This window comes from Pseudophryne corroboree, chromosome 2, assembly GCF_028390025.1.
Source record: "Pseudophryne corroboree isolate aPseCor3 chromosome 2, aPseCor3.hap2, whole genome shotgun sequence".
Taxonomy (NCBI): domain Eukaryota; kingdom Metazoa; phylum Chordata; class Amphibia; order Anura; family Myobatrachidae; genus Pseudophryne; species Pseudophryne corroboree.
Genome location: NC_086445.1, coordinates 848352780 through 848374504, shown reverse-complemented (window position 1 = coordinate 848374504; position 21725 = coordinate 848352780). Strand labels below are relative to the sequence as shown.

The 21725-nt window shown below is 48.3% G+C and overlaps 1 protein-coding gene across 2 annotated transcripts in view; it reads left to right on the top strand.

The window, feature by feature from the left end:
• PIGA (phosphatidylinositol glycan anchor biosynthesis class A) overlaps positions 1-21725 on the top strand; it is an 81723-nt gene that overhangs the window by 32850 nt on the left and 27148 nt on the right. For both annotated transcript variants that reach the window (XM_063955793.1, XM_063955792.1), the window contains exons 2-4: positions 5922-6650; positions 15801-15933; positions 18632-18764. In XM_063955793.1, the coding sequence (XP_063811863.1) occupies positions 5939-6650; positions 15801-15933; positions 18632-18764 (978 nt within the window). In that variant the 5' untranslated portion in view covers positions 5922-5938. The remainder of the gene's footprint in view (positions 1-5921; positions 6651-15800; positions 15934-18631; positions 18765-21725) is intronic.

The window sequence follows — 21725 nt, the reverse complement described above, 5'->3', positions numbered from 1 at the left end:
CATTGGCACTTAAAACATTCCACATATCCATCCAGTCAGTTGTCGGCGCTGCCGACGGAGACCTTACATTCATACACTCCCCCTCCTCCTAAGGTGAGCCTTCAACCTCAGACATGTCGACACACGCGTACCGACACACCACACACACACAGGGAAGCTCTTTTCTGAAGACAGGTTCCCCACCAGGCCCTTTGGAGAGACAGAGAGAGAGTATGCCAGCACACACCCCAGCGCTATATGACCCGGGAAAAACAGAATGTTGACCCAGTAGCGCCTTGTATGTATGTATGTATGTATGTATGTATGTGCGCCAATTATATGCCCCCCCTCCCCCCTCTTGAAAACCCTCTGTCACCGTGAGTAAGCAGGGGAGAGTTCGGGGATCTTCCTCTCAATGCTGTGCTGTGGAGAAAATGGCGCTGGTGAGTGCTGAGGGAGAAGCCCCGCCCCCTCGGCGGCGGGCTTCTGTCCCGCTCAAAATTCTTAAAAACATGGCGGGGGCTCTTTATATACATGTACAGTGCCCAGCTGTACATGTATATATGTACTTTTGCCACAGGAGAGGTTTATATTGCTGCCCAGGGCGGCACCCCTGCGCCCTGCACCCTTACAGTGACAGATGTGTGTGAGGTGAATGGGAGCAATGGCGCATAGCTTCACTGCTGTGCGTTACCTCTAAGAAGATCAAGATGTCTTCTGCCTCCTCTGAAGTCTTCTTTTCTTCTCATACTCACCCGGCTTCTATCTTCCGGCTCTGCGAGGAGGACGGCGGCGCGGCTCTGGGACAGACAGCGAGGGTGAGACCTGCGTACCGATCCCTCTGGAGCTAATGGTGTCCAGTAGCCTAAGAAACAGAGCCGTGAAACTCAGAGAAGTAGGTCTGTTTCTCTCTCCTCAGTCCCTCGATGCAGGGAGTCTGTTGCCAGCAGGCTCCCTGAAAATAAAAAACCTAACTAAAATACTTGCTGACAGGAAACTCGGGAGAGCTCCCTGAAAGCACCGAGTCTCCTCTGGGCACAGTATCAAACTGAGGTCTGGAGGAGGGGCATAGAGGGAGGAGCCAGTGCACACCCAGATCCAAAGTCTTTCTTAAAGTGCCCATGTCTCCTGCGGAGCCCGTCTATCCCCATGGTCCTTTTGGAGTCCCCAGCATCCTCTAGGACGTTGGAGAAATATTTATTTATTTTTTCTGCATATGTAATAGACAGAGCCGGATTAAGGGAGGGGCGACAGGGGCAGCCGTCTCGGTCCCCCTACAGTGGGCTTTCTAAATAGGAGCAGTCTCCCTCAGCAGCCACCAATGAGCTCCGTGTACACACTCAGTAACACATGCCGGTGGCTCATCCTCAGTGAGTATCTTGTTGGATTTCCATTTACTATCCTGTGAGACACTGACTTAGTTGCTGGTGTGCGCTGCTGTGCTGCTCTGAGTGTGTGTGTGCTGGGGAGTGTCTTTTGGCTGCAATTTTAGTAGTGGGGACCCCACACGTTTGTTGCCCGAGGTCACCACCAACCTTAATCCCGCCCTGGTAACAGATATAATTAGAGGTACACAACGCCAAATGTAGTTAATACAGTACATATACCTCTCTTAGGTGTGCAGTCGAGCTCTGGTATAAGCACAACTTGGTGTGTGTTGTTACACAAGAGGTGAAGGCTGAATGCATTCAATCACCCAAGGCGTGTGTATATCAGGGTGTGACGGCACACCCAAGAGTGGTATACCTGTCTTATAAAATGTCCCGTTATACAAAACTAGGTGATTCATCGCGCCCTACGGGCGCTCTTCACACTGTCGTAAGGGGCTACGCCCTCTTAACCCTTGCATGCCCTTGTGGCATGCAATATTTGTATTACATGGAGTATTACCTCAATCTTAATTGTATGAGTGGTTACATTTTGCACGGACCAAGGGTATGTGATGGTTAAGGGGTCGTAGCCCCTTGCAATGGTGTGAACAGCATACGCAGGGCATGATGAATCACCTAGTAGATGCTGTGGTTGGGGTAGTGGGTGCAGGGGAGAAGCGAATGGGGGAGGGGGCCCAGGGGTGCCTGCGGGTGGGGGAGGGACGGTTGCAGGGGTGCTGGGGTAGGGGCTGGAGGGGTGAGTGCCGCGGGTGGGGGTCCGAAGCCACCGCGGGTGGGGGAGGGGTGGGTGCAGTGGTGCCGTTGGTGGGGTAGGTGGGGGTGCTACGGGTGGGGGAGGGGGGGTGGATCCACCGCGGATGGTGGAGGGGGGTGTGTGTGTGGGTGCCGCGGATGGGGCCCAGAGGTACTGCAAGTGGGGGAGGGGCGGGTAATGCTTCTCCTCCTGGAAGCGGCTAAGCTACTGTCCTCCCTTTGGCAGTGGCTCTCCTGGAGACTCGCACAGCAGGCAAGCAGCCAGTCACTATTGTTAGCGCCGGTCTCCCAACGTGCCGCATTACAGGGAAGAAGACGCACTCAATAAACTACAGCTCCCAGCAGCCCTTAGCGCCAGAATGCTTCTGCGCTAAGGGCTGCTAGGAGCTGTAGTTTATTTAGTGCGTCTTTCCTGCGGCGCAATGGGACACCGGCACTAACAATAGTGACTGGCTGGTAGAACTGACTGGCTGAATCAGTGTAAAAGGTGAGAATGCTGGGCAGTCAGTGACACTGCACACCCACTGCACTGCACAGCACTGTCACCTTTTACATTGATTTAGCGTCCAGACATTACCCTCCGTGATATCACCCACTCTATCCATTACATTAGCCATCTGTACCCGTAACCACGCCCCCTTTTTGAATTTGTAGCAATTTTTATGTGTAAATTGTTGGAGGGTGTGTTGCTGCAGATGCAGTGGGCCTATTTTGGGGTGTGGGCCTGAAGCTGCAGCTTCATCAGCCCCATTGTTAATCCTGCTCTGGGAACACACAGCAGCCAAAGGGCTGAGCCTCCCATTGGATGTAACCTGTGTGGGAGGGCTTTTGTCGCCCAATCAGCTGTGGACTGGGTGTGATAGACCTGCTGCTAACCCAATGAGAGCTCCTAGCCACGCCCAGCATTATACACACAGGCACAGAGTCACAGATCTGGGCTATTATATAGGAGATGGGGCAAAACAGATACAGGAGGAAAAAAATAGTTAGAATTAGCTGTTTTAATTTGCTTTATTTTTAATTATAAACATTTAACTGGATAACGTTGTAAAGGCAGAATTAAATTAATTATTTTTTACACCCATAAGTAATGGGCATCCAATGGAGCTATACCATTGTTCCGTCGAACGGGTGTGGCTACATTATTTCTGCTTGCACCCTCCTGAGGTGGTGAGGAGAAATCCGTGGCAAGCCGGTTTCTGATTTTCTTTGTGTTTTTGGGGTTTTGTGGTGACATCTCTGCTGCTTTTTACACAGTGGACCACTCTCTCTCCTTGGGCCTAATTCAGACTTGATCGCTAGCTTGCGTTTTTATGCATCCCTGCGATTAGGTAGTCGCCGCCTACAGGTGGAGTGGGAACTCGCTGTGCAGGGGTGCGATCGCATGTGCAGGAGAGCTGCACAAACAGAAGTTTGTGCAGTCTCTGCACAGACCAAGACTTACTCTTCCAGTGCGATGATCAGGGCCGGAGCTGACGTCAGAAACCCTCCCTTCAAATGCCTGGTCCCTCCTGCGTTTCTCTGGACACTCCTTAAAAATGGTCAGTTGCCACCCACAAACGGCCTCTTCCTGTCAGTCACCTTGCCGTCGCTTTTCTCGCACCATCCTGTCGCTGCCCGGCGATCCCTGTCACTGTGGACCGACGCGCCTGCGCATTGCGGTGCATGTGCAGTTCAGATCTGATCGCAGGCTGTACGAAAATGCAGCCTAGCGATCAAGTCTGAATTAGGCCCCTTATGCAGTCCTTCACTCCATTGGTCTGCATGATACTGCCCTCTCTTGACTGTCTTCCTACCTCTCTAACCGTTCCATCTCTGTCTCGTCTTATGACTCCACCTCCCCCCTACTTCCACTAACTTTTTAGGTGTCCTGCAAGGTTCTGTTCTGGGTCCTTTTCTTCTCTCTCTCTCTCTCTCTCTCTCTCTCTCTCTCTCTCTCTCTCTCTCTCTCTCTCTCTCTCTCTCTCTCTCTCTCTCTCTCTCTCTCTCTCTCTCTCTCTCTCTCTCTCTCTCTCCTCTAGATTAACTCATTAGTTCGTTTGACTTCCAATATTATCTCTATTTTGATTATACTCAAATCTACCTTTCCTCCCTGGACCTCTGCCCTGCTCTCCTCACTCGTATCTCCAACTGTCTCTTTGCTATCTCTTCCTGGATGTCCCAGCGCTTTCTTTAAACTTAATATGATCATCTTCCCACCCTCCTGCACAAACACACTTCTCACAATTTCATTATCTATTGAGGGCACAACTATCTCCTCTAGCCCCCAAGGGGGTCATTCCAGGTTGAACTTTTTGCTGCTCGTGCGATCAACTAGACGCCGCCTATGGGGCGATCGCTTGTGCAGCCCTGCTATGTTAAAAAAGTTTTGTGCAAAACAAGACTAGCCCTGCAGTTACTTACCCTGTGCGATGGATCCAGCGATGAAGGTCCCGGAATTGATGTCAGACATCCGCCCTCCAAACGCCTGGACACGCCTGCGTTCGCTGCTCCACTCCCAGAAAACGGTCAGTTGACGCCCCGGAACGCCTTCCGCCTGTCACTCTTCTTGCGATCGCGGCAGTGATCGCTTTCTTTGTTATTCTTGTTGTTGCCCAGCGACAAACAGCAGCGTGCGAACGGGTCAGAGATGACCCCCCAAGCGCGCTGCCTTGGAGCAATCCTTGACTCCTCCCTCTCCTTCAAGCCACACATTCAGCACCTCTAACAAACCTGCCGTTTTAATCTAAAAAATATTTCCAGGATCAGACCCTTTCTGGCCCAGGATGCTATTAAGACCCTTATCCACTCACTAGTCCTCTCCAGACTAGACTACTGTAATCTGCTCCTGACTGGCACACATGACAAATGCCTCTCTCCACTCCAATCTATCCTGAATGCTGCTGCCTGGCTCATCTTCCTCACCAAACGCACTATTTCCACCTCCCCTCTCCTACAAGTCCTTCACTGGCTTTCCTTCCCTTTCAGAATCCAATTCAAACTTCTCACACTCTCCTACAAAGCCCTTACCCACTCCTCTCCCATTTACATCTCTGACCTTATCTCCCTTGACACGTCCACCCGTCCTCTTCGCTCTGCTAATGCACGCCGGCTCTCCTTACTGATTACTTCCTCCCACTCCTATCTCCAAGATTTTTCACGTGCTGCTCCCTTTCTCTGGAATTCTCTACCTCTCCCCCTCAGACTCTCCACCTTTCTACAAAACTTCAAACGGCTCTCAAGACCCACTTCTTAACCAAACCCAGCCAAATCTCCTCCTAACCCTCTGTTCCACGCTCTGACTACCCCATCTATGTCACCCCTTTCAGTCTTCCCTCCCCTTTAGAATGTAAGCTCTCACGAGTAGGGCCCTCTTCCCTCATGTGCTTATCCTATTCTTACTTTAATAGTCTTCAACGGCACCAAATTCCGCTGTCTTCTGCCACCTGATACTTATTTCAGTGTCTTCTGCTGATGTAACTATGTTTAGTTACCCTTTACTTGTCCTATATTGTCTTCAACTGTAAGTCAATGTTTTCCTGTTTTGATTATTTATTTACTCTGTAATTAGATGCTGCGGAACCCTTGTGACGCCATATAAATGATAATAGTAATGACAATAACACTTTGTGTGAGTTAGCTGCACCCTTATCTGAGTGCAGAAGGTTTTTTTTCTTGGTTTACTGTATATAGGCATACTCCATTATTCTATTAACAACTGCTTGTTTTATATAGGCCTACTCCCATTATTTAATCTATTATCACTTATTTTTTCAACTGAAATAGTCTATGCTTTTAATGTATGTGTTTTCTCTGTAGATCCACCCGTCTCCGCCATGTTTCACATCAGAGTGGGAGGGGGCAAGTGGTGTTCCCAGAGCAATTCTCCCAGCACCACAGAAGATGTACACTCCCCTCCCAGGACCCATAGCATATGTATGGTCTCTGACTTTTTTTATCCAAACATGGGCGGGGTGGAAAGTCACATTTATCAGCTCTCGCAGTGCCTGATTGAGAGAGGACACAAGGTTATAATCGTCACTCACTCATATGGGGACAGAAAAGGAATCCGTTACCTCACCAATGGTCTGAAAGTATATTACTTGCCTCTAAAGGTCATGTATAACCAGTCCACAGCCACTACATTATTGCACAGTCTACCTCTCCTCAGATATATATTTGTAAGGGAGCGTGTTTCTGTCGTCCATTCACACAGCTCTTTTTCTGCCATGGCCCATGACGCTCTCTTCCATGCTAAGACTATGGGACTCCATACGGTTTTCACCGACCATTCACTGTTTGGATTTGCTGATGTCAGCTCTGTGCTCACTAACAAACTTCTCACAGTGTCTCTGTGTGACACAAACCACATCATCTGCGTTTCTTACACCAGCAAAGAAAACACTGTGCTCCGTGCTGCACTTGACCCCGAGATCGTGTCTGTGATCCCCAATGCTGTGGACCCCACAGACTTTACACCGGACCTTCATAAGGAGAAGAGTAATAAGATTACCATTGTGGTGGTCAGCAGACTTGTTTACAGAAAAGGTAACAGATTGGCATAGTTTGGTTTAAGATATGCTGTCTAGCCTTTATAAAGTATATGGTTACATCGGCTGCCATTCACTTTCTTCCACATAGTTACAAATTAAATTAGGAGTTCTACCCTCGGATAACTTTGCAGAACAGTGAGAGTGATGAGGTGGTTGATAGCATCCGGTGATTGGAAATAGCCACTGGTTACCCGCCATGCGCACCCTGTTTTCTAGGAGTCCACATAGCTCCATGGTTAGTATCCTCTCTGGAGATAGTAGTAAACATATCGCTCTCTATTTAAGATTAGTCATTTAATTAAAAAAAATGGCCCTGTAACTGCTCCACCCAATAGTAACCCAGCATAAAATCACTTTACACTGTTGTGTTGACAGGCTTCTTTTTATTATGTTTGTAGTTACTGGCCAGCAGAGGGCAGACATTCTCGCTTGTCAGCACTTCTGAAGGCAGGTGCGCAGTTGCGGAACTTGTGAGTGGTGGGCCCAGGTGCAAAACTATGCTTTGGGCCCCTCCTTATACACCCCACCCCAAGTTCACAATATACGTCACATGGCAATGTGTGACAGGGAGAGGTACAGGGTGATGGGATGAGACAGAAAGTGACGTGGAGAGACTAACAGAGAGACACCGAGTTGGTGTAAGTGACGGTCAATGGGTGACCGGAAAAAGGTTACAGGAAGAGGCTAAAAGGAAGAAGCAGTAGGCGACAGTGAGAGGCATTGCAGGATGGAGAGGGTGACAGGGAGAAGGTATGAGAGGTCTCTGTAGGAGGGAGTAAATGGGGTAACTTGGGTTGAAAGGGTTCACTGGGAAATGAAGGCAAAGGTGGGTATTCAATGCTTGTCGGATCCATTCCGATGGTAAGAATCTGACAATGCAGTATTAAATGAGCGGCCATTCCCGACAATGCCAATCTGACTTTCTCTGACGTCCTAGTGGATGCTGGGAACTCCGTAAGGACCATGGGGAATAGCGGCTCCGCAGGAGACTGGGCACAAAAGTAAAGCTTTAGGACTACCTGGTGTGCACTGGCTCCTCCCCCTATGACCCTCCTCCAAGCCTCAGTTAGATTTTTGTGCCCGGCCGAGAAGGGTGCACACTAGGGGCTCTCCTGAGCTTCTTAGTGAAAGTTTAGTTTTAGGTTTTTTATTTTCAGTGAGACCTGCTGGCAACAGGCTCACTGCATCGAGGGACTAAGGGGAGAAGAAGCGAACCTACCTAAGTGGTGGTAGCTTGGGCTTCTTAGGCTACTGGACACCATTAGCTCCAGAGGGACCGAACACAGGCCCAGCCTCGGAGCTCGGTCCCAGAGCCGCGCCGCCGGCCCCCTTACAGAGCCAGAAGCAAGAAGAGGTCCGGAAAAATCGGCGGCAGAAGACATCAGTCTTCAACAAGGTAGCGCACAGCACTGCAGCTGTGCGCAATTGTTACTCAGGCACACTTCACACTTCGGTCACTGAGGGTGCAGGGCGCTAGGGGGGGGCGCCCTGAGCAGCAATGTAAACACCTTGGCTGGCATAAATACACCACATATAACCCCCAGGGCTATATGGATGTATTTTAACCCCTGCCAGAACTCACCAAAAAGCGGGAGAAAAGGCCGCCGAGAAGGGGGCGGAGCCTATCTCCTCAGCACACGGGCGCCATTTTCCATCACAGCTCCGCTGGAAGGACGTCTCCCTGACTCTCCCCTGCAGTCCTGCACTACAGAAAAGGGTAAAAAAGAGAGGGGGGCACTAATTTGGCGCAGTTTTGATACAGCAGCTATAAAGGGGAAATCACATTTTATAGTGGTATTCCTGTCTATATATAGCGCTCTGGTGTGTGCTGGCATACTCTCCCTCTGTCTCCCCAAAGGGCTAGTGGGGTCCTGTCCTCTATCAGAGCATTCCCTGTGTGTGTGCGGTGTGTCGGTACGATTGTGTCGACATGTTTGAGGAGGAAAATGAGATGGAGGCGGAGCAATTGCCTATTATAGAGTTGTCACCCCCTAGGGAGTCGACACCTGAGTGGATGAGCTTATGGAAGGAATTGCGTGACAGTGTCAGCTCTTTACGACAGACAAATGGCAGACACAGACACGGATACTGACTCCAGTGTCGATGATGAGGAGACAAACGTGACTTCCACTAGGGCCACACGTTACATGATTGAAGCAATGAAAAATGTATTGCATATCTCTGATAATACAAGTACCACTAAAAAGGGTATTATGTTTGGTGAAAAAAAAAAAAACTGCCTGTAGTTTTTCCTGTATCCGAGGAATTAAATGAAGTGTGTGATGAGGCGTGGGTTTCCCCCGATAAAAAACTGATAATTCCTAAAAGGTTATTGGCATCGTACCCTTTCCCGCCAGAGGATAGGGCACGTTGGGAAACACCCCCTAGGGTGGATAAAGCGCTCACACGCTTGTCTAAACAGGTAGCACTACCCTCTCCTGATACGGCCGCCCTAAAGGAACCTGCCGATAGAAAGCTGGAGAATATCCTAAAATGTATATACACTCACACGGGTGTTATACTGCGACCAGCAATCGCCTCAGCCTGGATGTGCAGTGCGGGCCTGGCGTGGTCGGATTCCCTGACTGAAAATATTGATAAAATTATTATAACCGTAATATAATATTTGAGGTTCTTGGCATATATTGGCCAGTATATGAGCCTGCCCACCTGCTTCACGGTGACCTCATCGGACAGGTCCCTAACACTATAGGGGTTCACCTCCGGGACGCAGAGCACCCCCAGACCACCCCAACTAAACCACCCCAGGGCATCACACAGAAAAAGGATAGGAGTGAAAGATCAGTGTTAAGCAAATGAAAGAGGCTGCTGAATATGGTCCCTATAGTGTTAGGCACATCCCATTATAATAAGCCAGGGTGTGCAGTCCAGGCCCCGTTTCCATATAGTCTATATTATGTGTGTGTATACACACCTGAGGGATTGGGACAGCCCTCATTTCTGGATTAGCACCCCACCCACTGCCTCTCATGATTTTAAACCGGGAACCAGCACATTCTGACTGCACAAAAGACACAGGTATGATCCTTTTAATTATATACAAAGTCAGTTTGGGGGTGAGCTTTTGGGGCGTGGGGCTCCCTGTATTGCTCTGGCTGGGCCACCTTGGGGCATCACCACCTTACATTTACTTTTAACACTTATATCACATTGTGTTTGTTTTATATTTATGTCGCTTTTTTCACATATCTCTTACACTTATAACACTGCTCAGCTAAACTTCACATTCTGATACTTTACTGCTGTCCTCCTTTTCTTTTATATTCAGCAGCCTCTTTCATTTGCTTAACACTGATCTTTCACTCCTATCCTTTTTCTGTGTGATGCCCTGGGGTGGTTTAGCTGGGGTGGTCTGGGGGTGCTCTGCGTCCCGGAGGTGAACCCCTATAGTGTTAGGGACCTGTCCGATGAGGTCACCGTGAAGCAGGTGGGCAGGCTCATATACTGGCCAATATATGCCAAGAACCTCAAATATTATATTACGGTTATAATAATTTTAATGGTGTATGGTGCACCTGCACCCTTTGTTCCTATGTTCTAGTACTACAGTACTTAGTCCCAGCAAGGTAGCACATCCCATTATAATAAGCCAGGGTGTGCAGTCCAGGCCCCGTTTCCATATTGAAAATATTGATACCCTAGATAGGGACAGTATATTACTGACTATAGAGCATTTGAAGGATGCATTTCTATATATGCGTGATGCACAGAGGGATATTTGCCGACTGGCATCAAGAGTTAGCGCGCTGTCCATTTCTGCAAGAAGAGGTTTATGGACGCGGCAGTGGTCAGGTGATGCGGATTCTAAAAGGCACATGGAAGTATTGCCTTATAAGGGGGAGGAGTTATTTGGGGTAGGTCTATCAGACCTGGTAGCCACGGCAACTGCTGGAAAATCCACATTTTTACCCCAGGTAGCTTCTCAACCTAAGAAGACGCCGTATTATCAGGCGCAGTCCTTTCGGCCCCATAAGGGCAAGCGGGCAAAAGGCGCCTCATTTCTGCCCCGTGGCAGAGGGAGAGGAAAAAGGCTGCAACAAACAGCCAGTTCCCAGGAACAAAAGCCCTCTCCCGCCTCCGCAAAGTCCTCAGCATGACGCTGGGGCTTTACAAGCGGACTCGGGCACGGTGGGGGCCCATCTCAAGAAGTTCAGTGCGCAGTGGGCCCACTCGCAAGTGGACCCCTGGATCCTTCAGGTGGTATCTCAGGGGTACAAATTGGAATTCGAGACGTCTCCCCCTCGCCGTTTTCTAAAGTCTGCTTTACCGACGTCTCCCTCAGACAGGGAGGCAGTATTGGAAGCCATTCACAAGCTGTATTCCCAGCAGGTGATAATCAAGGTACCCCTCCTACAACAGGGAAAGGGGTACTATTCCACACTATTTGTGGTACCGAAGCCGAACGGCTCGGTGAGACCAATTTTAAACCTAAAATCCTTGAACACTTACATACAAAGGTTCAAATTCAAGATGGAGTCACTCAGAGCAGTGATTGCAAACCTGGAAGAAGGGGACTATATGGTGTCTCTGGACATCAAAGATGCTTAACTACATGTCCCAAATTTACCCTTCTCACCAAGGGTACCTCAGGTTTGTGGTACAGAACTGTCACTATCAGTTTCAGACGCTGCCGTTTGGATTGTCCACAGCACCCCGGGTCTTTACCAAGGTAATGGCCGAAATGATGATACTCCTTCGAAGGAAGGGAGTTTTAGTTATCCCTTACGTGGACGATCTCCTGATAAGGGCAAGATCCAGGGAACAGTTGGAAGTCGGAGTAGCACTATCTCAGATAGTGCTGCGCCAGCACGGTTGGATTCTCAATATTCCAAAATCGCAGCTGATCCCGACAACACGACTTCTATTCCTAGGGATGATCCTGGACACAGTCCAGAAAAAGGTGTTTCTCCCGGAGGAGAAAGCCAGGGAGTTATCCGAACTAGTCAGAAATCTCCTAAAACCAGGCCAAGTCTCAGTGCATCAATGCACAAGGGTCCTGGGAAAGATGGTGGCTTCTTACGAAGCAATCCCATTCGGCAGATTCCACGCAAGAACCTTCCAGTGGGATCTGCTAGACAAATGGTCCGGGTCGCATCTTCAGATGCATCAGCGGATAATCTTGTCACCAAGGACAAGGGTGTCTCTCCTGTGGTGGTTGCAGAGTGCTCATCTTCTAGAGGGCCGCAGATTCGGCATTCAGGACTGGGTCCTGGTGACCACGGATGCCAGCCTGAGAGGCTGGGGAGCAGTCACACAGGGAAGAAATTTCCAGGGCTTGTGGTCAAGCCTGGAGACATCACTTCACATAAATATCCTGGAGCTAAGGGCCATCTACAATGCTTCAAGGTCAGCCGGTGCTGATCCAGTCAGACAACATCACGGCAGTCGCCCACGTAAACAGACAGGGCGGCACAAGAAGCAGGAGGGCAATGGCAGAAGTTGCAAGGATTCTTCGCTGGGCGGAAAATCATGTGATAGCACTGTCAGCAGTGTTCATTCCGGGAGTGGACAACTGGGAAGCAGACTTCCTCAGCAGACACGACCTCCACCCGGGAGAGTGGGGACTTCACCCAGAAGTCTTCCACATGATTGTGAACCGTTGGGAAAAACCAAAGGTGGACATGATGGCATCCCGCCTCAACAAAAAACTAGACAGGTATTGCGCCAGGTCAAGGGACCCTCAGGCAATAGCTGTGGACGCTCTGGTAACGCAGTGGGTGTACCAGTCAGTGTATGTGTTCCCTCCTCTGCCTCTCATACCCAAGGTACTGAGAATCATAAGAAGGAGAGGAGTAAGGACTATACTCGTGGCTCCGGATTGGCCAAGAAGGACTTGGTACCCGGAACTTCAAGAGATGCTCACAGAGGACCCGTGGCCTCTACCTCTAAGAAAGGACCTGCTCCAGCAGGGACCCTGTCTGTTCCAAGACTTACCGCGGCTGCGTTTGACGGCATGGCGGTTGAACGCCGGATCCTGAAGGAAAAAGGCATTCCGGATGAAGTCATCCCTACCCTGATCAAAGCCAGGAAGGATGTAACCGTACAGCATTATCACCGTATTTGGCGTAAATATGTTGCGTGGTGCGAGGCCAGGAAGGCCCCTACAGAGGAATTTCAACTGGGTCGTTTCCTGCATTTCCTGCAAACAGGACTGTCTATGGGCCTAAAATTAGGGTCCATTAAGGTTCAAATTTCGGCCCTGTCGATTTTCTTCCAGAAAGAACTGGCTTCAGTTCCTGAAGTTCAGACGTTTGTCAAGGGGGTACTGCATATACAGCCTCCTTTTGTGCCTCCAGTGGCACCTTGGGATCTCAATGTAGTTTTGGGGTTCCTAAAATCACATTGGTTTGAACCACTCACCACTGTGGACTTAAAATATCTCACATGGAAAGTGGTAATGCTGTTGGCCCTGGCTTCAGCCAGGCGTGTCTCAGAATTGGCGGATTTATCCTATAAAAGCCCTTACCTAATTTTTCATACGGACAGGGCAGAATTGAGGACTCGTCCTCAATTTCTCCCTAAGGTGGTTTCAGCGTTTCACTTGAACCAGCCTATTGTGGTACCTGCGGCTACTAGGGACTTGGAGGACTCCAAGTTGCTCGACGTAGTCAGGGCCCTGAAAATATATGTTTCCAGGACGGCTGGAGTCAGAAAATCTGACTCGCTGTTTATCCTGTATGCACCCAACAAGCTGGGTGCTCCTGCTTCTAAGCAGACTATTGGTCGTTGGATTTGTAGTACAATTCAGCTTGCACATTCTGTGGCAGGCCTGCCACAGCCAAAATCTGTAAAAGCCCATTCCACAAGGAAGGTAGGCTCATCTTGGGTGGCTGCCCGAGGGGTCTCGGCTTTACAACTTTGCCGAGCAGCTACTTGGTCAGGGGCAAACACGTTTGCTAAATTCTACAAATTTGATACCCTGGCTGAGGAGGACCTGGAGTTCTCTCATTCGGTGCTGCAGAGTCATCCGCACTCTCCCGCCCGTTTGGGAGCTTTGGTATAATCCCCATGGTCCTTACGGAGTTCCCAGCATCCACTAGGACGTCAGAGAAAATAAGAATTTACTTACCGATAATTCTATTTCTCGTAGTCCGTAGTGGATGCTGGGCGCCCATCCCAAGTGCGGATTGTCTGCAATACTTGTACATAGTTATTGTTACAAAAATCGGGTTATTGTTGTTGTGAGCCATCTTTTCAGAGGCTCCTCTGTTATCATGCTGTTAACTGGGTTCAGATCACAGGTTGTACGGTGTGATTGGTGTGGCTGGTATGAGTCTTACCCGGGATTCAAAATCCTTCCTTATCGTGTACGCTCGTCCGGGCACAGTATCCTAACTGAGGCTTGGAGGAGGGTCATAGGGGGAGGAGCCAGTGCACACCAGGTAGTCCTAAAGCTTTACTTTTGTGCCCAGTCTCCTGCGGAGCTGCTATTCCCCATGGTCCTTACGGAGTTCCCAGCATCCACTACGGACTACGAGAAATAGAATTATCGGTAAGTAAATTCTTATTTTTCATAAAGTCGGATTGACATTGTCGGAAACAGGGCCAAAACCTGTCGGATTTGGCCGCAAAATCTGACAAAACATGTGGATCCGCGGCTATTCTGCTGATCCACATGTTTTCTACAAGTTGGAATTGCCGACTTGTCGGAAAGTATTTAATAGGTCGGAACAGTTACCGTTCTAAAATAGGCGGAAACGTCAGTTTCCGACTACAATTGAATACACCCCCAAAGTATCGGTGTAGGAGACAGGCAGGCAAAAAACAAAAAAAACAAGCAACTTTAACATGAGAGATGAGGAAAGACAATGCTAGTGGTAGAATTTACTAAAGGGATAGAAGAGGAATTATGTCAGGGGAGAGGCAACCGAGAGAGAGAGAGAGGGGGGGAGCAGAGAGAGAGAGAGTAGCTGAGAGGGAGAGAGGGTTGGGGGTGTGTGGAGGTTAAGAGAGAGAGTGTGGGGGGAGGGGGGGTGGCTGAGCAGCACTTGCCACTTGTACTACACTTACGGGGGGGGGGGGGTCTCTACCTGGTCTGGCATCAGTGGTTGCTGCTGCGGTGGAAGGAGATGCCCTCTGCTTCCCTCCGATGAGTTAGTAGTAGTGCCCCTTACACATAATGCCATAGTAGTAGTATAGTTCCTTACACATATGCCACAAAGAGTAGTAGTATAGCACCTTACACATGTGCCAGAGTAGTAGTAGTAATGGCCCTTACACATAATGCCAAAGTACAGATGTGTCCTCACACATGTTGTTCGCGCACCGTCACAACCACAACCAAGCCGGTCATAACTGTGGGTAGCAGAAGCATAACATTCCGCTACCCGGTCCTGTAAAGTGCCACTGGCTGCGCCTTCGTATGCAGGCAGCGGGTAGCGACATAGTCCGTTTTCCTGCGACCGCATTGATGTGGTTTAATTTTAAACAGCGGATGCGTGCCCGCAAATGCCACGGCTTGCCGCTATCTTTGTTCAACGATGCAATCGCATCTAGGGCAGTTGTAAGGAGACACATCTGTAGTAGTAGTGCCCCTTACACATGTGCCACAGAGAGTAGTAGTGCCATGCCAGTGCCCCCCATATCACCCTGTGTGTAGCATTAACCCGGTGTGTCTGGAGTCGGGGGGGGGGGGGGGGGGTCTATCGCAGTCTAATCGCAGCACCACCCATGTAGTTAGTATCTGCACGCTCTCCAAGCGTGCAGATCAGCTGCTAGAGCCCCGGCAGGTCTTAGTGCCCGCCGGCTCTAGCGAATCTGACGGAGACATCGCTGCTGCTGCCACTCTCCGTTTAAAAAAATAAATAAAATAAAAATGCCAGAAATGAAGTGGGGACACGGTGGGTGGCAGTATATAATGAGTCATTGTAATACCAGCTGCTGCGGGCCTAGGTGCAATGCACCGTCTGTACTGGCGCTAGTTCCACCTCTACAGTTGCGGCTCCTGCATGTCACACAGTGTACAGTATTTGCATGGCCCATGTTTCATGTCGGAGAATAAATATATATTCTAAATGCATGTTCATAGACCAGGTAGAATTAAAAAAATAAAATTAAATGCAGGCTTTCATTTAAACATTTGCCAGTGTTCTGTATGAGTTTTCCCCTCTACTGTTTCTTACAGGAATTGACTTGCTGAGTGGAATCATTCCTGAAATGTGCCAGAAATACCCAGAACTGCAGTTTCTTATTGGAGGAGAGGGGCCCAAGAGAATAATTTTGGAAGAAGTAAGAGAAAGATACCAGCTACACGACAGGTAACACAGCAATGGTTTTGAATCTACTTGAAACAAGTTAATGTATGTGCTTGGGTTACCATCTCTCAGGGGTCTGACTAATGCCGCTGAGTTACAAACAGGACCATAACTAATAGTCCTGTAAAAATAGGTTTTCACCTAAAAATAATTCCAACCGTTTTGAAACTTGGCACACTTACTTAGAGGTGTCAAGTGATGAATTACACAAAAGTCCTGATGAATCGGAGGTGAGCTCTAGCGGCACTAACGTGAAACATGTCACTTTTTGCGTTTTTTTGTTTTTATCTCGGAAACTGTTGGTCCTAGCAAATATGTAGTCGTATACAACAATAAAGCTTATCAGTCATAATAGGTTTTCACCTAAAAATAATCGATGATAATAAAATTTGTTTCACAGCTTTGAAATTAATTACTTAAACAAATCCCAACCGGGGACTTAGAGTTTCAATGGCTGCGACCACTCAGCTGAAACACGGCCCCTTCCAGAACGCATATCTTAATCTTCCAGGGGTCCTAGGAACCCCAGAAGGACACTTGCTGTACCAACCTACTGAGTTTCATAATTTTAAGAATCCAGAAAGGGTACCGGCAGGGGGCAATCCTCCCCGGGACCTACCTCCCCCAAAATGGGGTCTAGAAACTTGGGGTCACCGGTTTGGGATAGCCAGTCGCCCAGACTACCTGGACACTGTTGGGGGTCAAGCTCTCTGGAGGGTCTGAGTACCCCAAACTGTGAGCCTAAAACACTGCACAATATGATTTATATCCCGCAATTGGCTCTGTTGTGCTCACCCTTTGCCAGCATTCTGTGCTCAGGATGCTGACCTCCAGGATCCCAACCGCTGGCATTACAGCCCCAACCGTTCAGATTATAAATACACATGGTGGCATATGTAACAGGGTCCGTGTTTGCCTAGGATGTGGGGTGCCGGCCAATCTCAGACGTTTAAAAAAAAAAAAAAAAAACCTGCAGGTGAGTAGGACTAATCATGGGAGCAATGGGAGCAGCCTCCAGAGCTAGTTTAGTGGTTTCTTGGATTCAGTGAAACAGAATCTGTAGAAGCGGATTATATTCTTTATATTTAATAGGTATTTTATGGTGCTCATTCAATCAGGAGCAATGCAAAATCGTTTCATTATGGTGCAGTGTATGGGAGATTTGCAGTGCGCATCAGTGTCCTACATACAGTACCTCAATTTACTACATTTTATATGCACCCTTTTGGGACTGCAGATTAAAATGTGTGTCCCAGTGGCTCATTGCCCCTAATTGAATCAACACCATTCTGACTATAAAAGAGGTTTGTATGGTGCATCTGCATTTTATAACCACTGCTTGTTTCTTTTGGCTGTTATTTTCCAGCTTGGGAGGAGACCGTAATTGTGATGGGGGGGAAGAGGAGGGGGGAACAAGCCACATAAAGGCACATATGATTGTTGTTGCCAGCGTTAGGGTGCAGCATGTGATTGCTTGCTGCTGACATTAACATGATCCTCCCATTTTAATGTAAACCATTGCAGTGCAAATCACTGTCCGTGCAAGGACACTATAAAACACCATGGGGGAGATGTATGAAGTAGTGAAAAGAGTGGAGAAGTGAGCCAGTAGAGATATTGCCCATCTCAACCAAATCATCAACTTTGAGATAATATTTTATCAAGTGCATTCTGTAAAATTATAGGTAGCAGCTGATTGGTTGCCATGGGCAAATTCTCCGATGGCTCACTTCTGTACTCTTTTCACTGCTTCATACATCTCTCCCCACCCACCCCACCTGATATACTGTGCAGAGAGGGTCTTGTACCCTCAGATTATTGTCTATCCCTTAAGATTTACCATTTGTATTGTTGTTTCTCTGCAGCATCGTTCCGTATATTTTGGTAGTACATTTATCTCATCAGACAGTTGTTTATGTTTGTTTCCCTGGGCTCATGTACTAAAGATTTAGTTTAATTTGGCTTTGCGGCTGAAATGTTAAATTTTTTTTGTAGTAATTCAAAAAGACATGCTTACCTACTGAGGTTTTCCGCAGTAGGTAAGCATGCAGCATCCTTGTTCTCCGGGGAACTCCTGAAAAGCCCTTGGTAGGGGTTGGGGCTGGGAGACCGGCGCTGGGGATCCCGGCAGTCAGCATATCGACCCCGGGATCCTGGCAGCAGAATGCCGGCGGGGGAGGCAAGCCCCGTGTCCTGTCCAGCCATCTCTTCACAGAGGCATTACTTAGGAGGCGGCGATGTCCCAGCAGGCTCAGCATGGCCACGCCTCCTCCCAGTAATGCATCTGAGAGCCAGCTAGGACAGGAGGACATGGCGCCGGAGTTTTGAATCAGATTCTCTGCGGTGATCTGGGTGGTAAGTGCTCCCCGCGTGGGGTGGATAATCGTGGGGGGAGGGGGAGGGAGTGCCCCCCCAACAACAACATGTTCTGGCACCCCTGGTCTAGATCACGTGTGCAGAGAGTTGCAGTTGTGTTTGAAGTGCACGGCAGATGCACAATCTCGGAAATGTTTTGAAAATGTATTGGATGCTACCGGGCGGTAAGAGGGGGACGGCTAAGCCAGCGCACAGAGTTGCCCATCTTATGGGTGTGTCAATGGCCTGTTACTCATGGTACCAAATGGTATTTCATCGTATATGGATGCTGAAAGTCTGCGTCTTTGTCCTAATAAATCGCTTGTTTTTATGATGTGCTTTTTAGAGTGCGGCTACTAGGTGCTCTAGAACATCAACAGGTGCGGAACGTCCTTGTGAAAGGTGACATATTCCTCAACACATCGCTTACTGAGGCTTTCTGCATGGCAATTGTGGAAGCTGCTAGCTGTGGACTGCAGGTATATTGCTGAAATATTACATTTTATTTAGCTCTTGTTTCTTAATTTCCTTCATCAGATCATTATTTTTTATTGTCATGCTTATGAACAATGCACAGTGGTATAGACTAATTGCAATGTAACATAGTAACATAGTATCTAAGGTTGAAAAAAGACAATTGTCCATCGGGTTCAACCTATTTGTGGTCTCCTGTGCACGATTATCTTGTATAAAATTTTGACTGAAGTTGCTGACTGCCGTTCCGATTAACCCCTCTTTTTTATAATAACCATAGTGCGTGACTATGCCCCGTAACCCTGGATATCCTTATCCATTAGGAGTTTATCCAACCCATTCTTAAAGGTGTTGACTGAGTTGGCCATTACAACTCCCTTAGTCAGGGAATTCCAAACACGTATCGTCCTTACCGTAAAAAAAGCCTTTACGCCGTATTGTGTGAAATCTGTATTTTATTTGTAATGAACTCTGTTAGATTATTTAATGATCAGGCTAAAAAAAATAGTGTTTCCAAATGAATCCTTAGTGATGGTGCATCATGCACTGCAATCCGCTCTTCTCCATCTATGAATACTGACAAAGGGCCTAATTCAGACCTGATCGCTCGCTAGGGGTTTTTTGCACTGCTGCGATCAGATAGTCGCCGCCCATAGGGGAGTGTATTTTTGCTTTGCAAGTGTGCGAACGCATGTGCAGTCGAGCAGTACAAAAAAGTTTTGTGCAGTTTCTGAGTAGTCCAGGACTTATTCAGCCACTGCGATCACTTCTGCCTGTCCGGGCCCGGAATTGACGTCAGACACCCGCCCTGCAAACGCTTAGACACCCCTGTGTTTTCCAAACACTCCCAGAAAACGGTCAGTTGCCACCCACAAATGCCTTCTTCCTGTCAAGCTCTTTGCTATAGGTTGTGCGAATGGATTCTTCGTACAATCCATCGCACAGCAACGATCAGCTTTGTACCCGTGCGACTCTCCTGTGCGGTGCATACGCATGCGCAGTTCTGACCTGATCGCAGCGCTGCGAAAAATCCTAGCGTGTGATCAGGTCTGAATGACCACCAAAGTCCTATTGATCAGCTTTGGCTTCTGAAAAAGTTTGTGTGTGGTCTAGGGAATTTACTTTGCATGCTCCAATGGGGGGTAATAAATGATTGCACGTTCTTTGTACAGTGCTGCATAATATAAGCGCTATATAAATAAATTATGGATTTAACTATTAACACCCTATAAAGTATTAAAACATTTTTAAAAGATATTGTTGATAAAGGATGTAATGTCTGCGCAGAACAGGTATTGTATCCCAACCTGGGCTTTGAAGTAGAGCAAGAAGGGTGGTGCAGCAACAGCCCAAAAAATCTACATTTTATAAGCAGAAGTTCCGTTGAGTGTACTGTGCTCGGAGCAGAGGCGTCGGAACGGGGAGGGCAAGGGGGCAGCTAAAACCCCCCCCCATCCCACAAACATGATGGAGGCGTGGGTGCGGGGGAGAGCTCACTTTCTGATCCCCTCAGGCGTTTTTATACTTAAAAGTAGTCTGCTGTCTCATCCCTCGGTACCAGCCTGCGGTCTCTTCAATGACTCATCAGTGGGGGAGGCGTGGCTGTGATCCCGGGATTTGCATGGCCACGCCTCCTCCCAGTAATGTATCGGTGAAGTGACAGCCGGCTAGTACAGAAGGGGGGACCCACTGCACCCTGCTACAGCAGACTGCTTTTACAGGTGAAGCCGCACAAGTAGATGCGGAGTATACACTGAGGGGTGGGGGATATGTATGTGGTTGAAGAGGAGACCGCATCAGGGGCGCCAGAATGAAATCCTAACTTTGCCCCCTTCCCCAGCCTGAAATCATTCTGACGCCCCTGGTTCAGAGGACTTACACTTAGGGACATGCAAATAAGTTACTGAGGAGCATAGACTTCTGGGTACATGTAAATTATTTCAGTCCCTGCCAACATAGACATATGACATAGACTCAGTCTCATGCTGAAAATTAGCATCTGCCTGTTACTCTTCATCTCCAGATTGACGAATTGGATGTTTCATCAGCAAAAGGCACATAAAGTATAATATTAGAAATCAGATCACAGATAAGTTAAGACCAAATTAATCAGAATGTGCAGTATGGGTGTATAGTGTGTCGTGTTTATTTTGGTATCTGTATAGAAATCACTCCAAAGGGTGGTGCTGGTTATGCAGTACAATATATAAAGAAATATAAATCCTAGAACATCATATGGTAAAATGAAAAAAGCAACCCCAGCAGAACTTGTCCAAAAAGATGTGTTGACATATATAAATAATATGTGTAACGTAGCATAGCTGCACTTGGCAAGTCTGCATTCCAGCTTAGGGTGGTGTTGCATAGTTGAGACTAAACTGAAAAGTTACGTGAAGCATCATAAAAACTTTTCTCTGACGTCCTAGTGGATGCTGGAGACTCCGTAAGGACCATGGGGAATAGCGGCTCCGCAGGAGACTGGGCACAGCTAAGAAAGATTTAGGACTACCTGGTGTGCACTGGCTCCTCCCACTATGACCCTCCTCCAGACTTCAGTTAGAATCCTGTGCCCGGCTGAGCTGGATGCACACTAGGGGCTCTCCTGAGCTCCTAGAGAGAAAGTATATTTCTCTAACGTCCTAGTGGATGCTGGGGACTCCGTCAGGACCATGGGGAATAGCGGCTCCGCAGGAGACAGGGCACAAAAGCAAGCTTTTAGGATCACATGGTGTGTACTGGCTCCTCCCCCTATGACCCTCCTCCAAGCCTCAGTTAGGTTTTTGTGCCCGGCCGAGAAGGGTGCAATCTAGGTGGCTCTCTTAAAGAGTTACTTAGAAAAAGTTTTTAGGTTCTTTATTTTCAGTGAGTCCTGCTGGCAACAGGCTCACTGCATCGAGGGACTTAGGGGAGAGATTTTCAACTCACCTGCGTGCAGGATGGATTGGATTCTTAGGCTACTGGACATA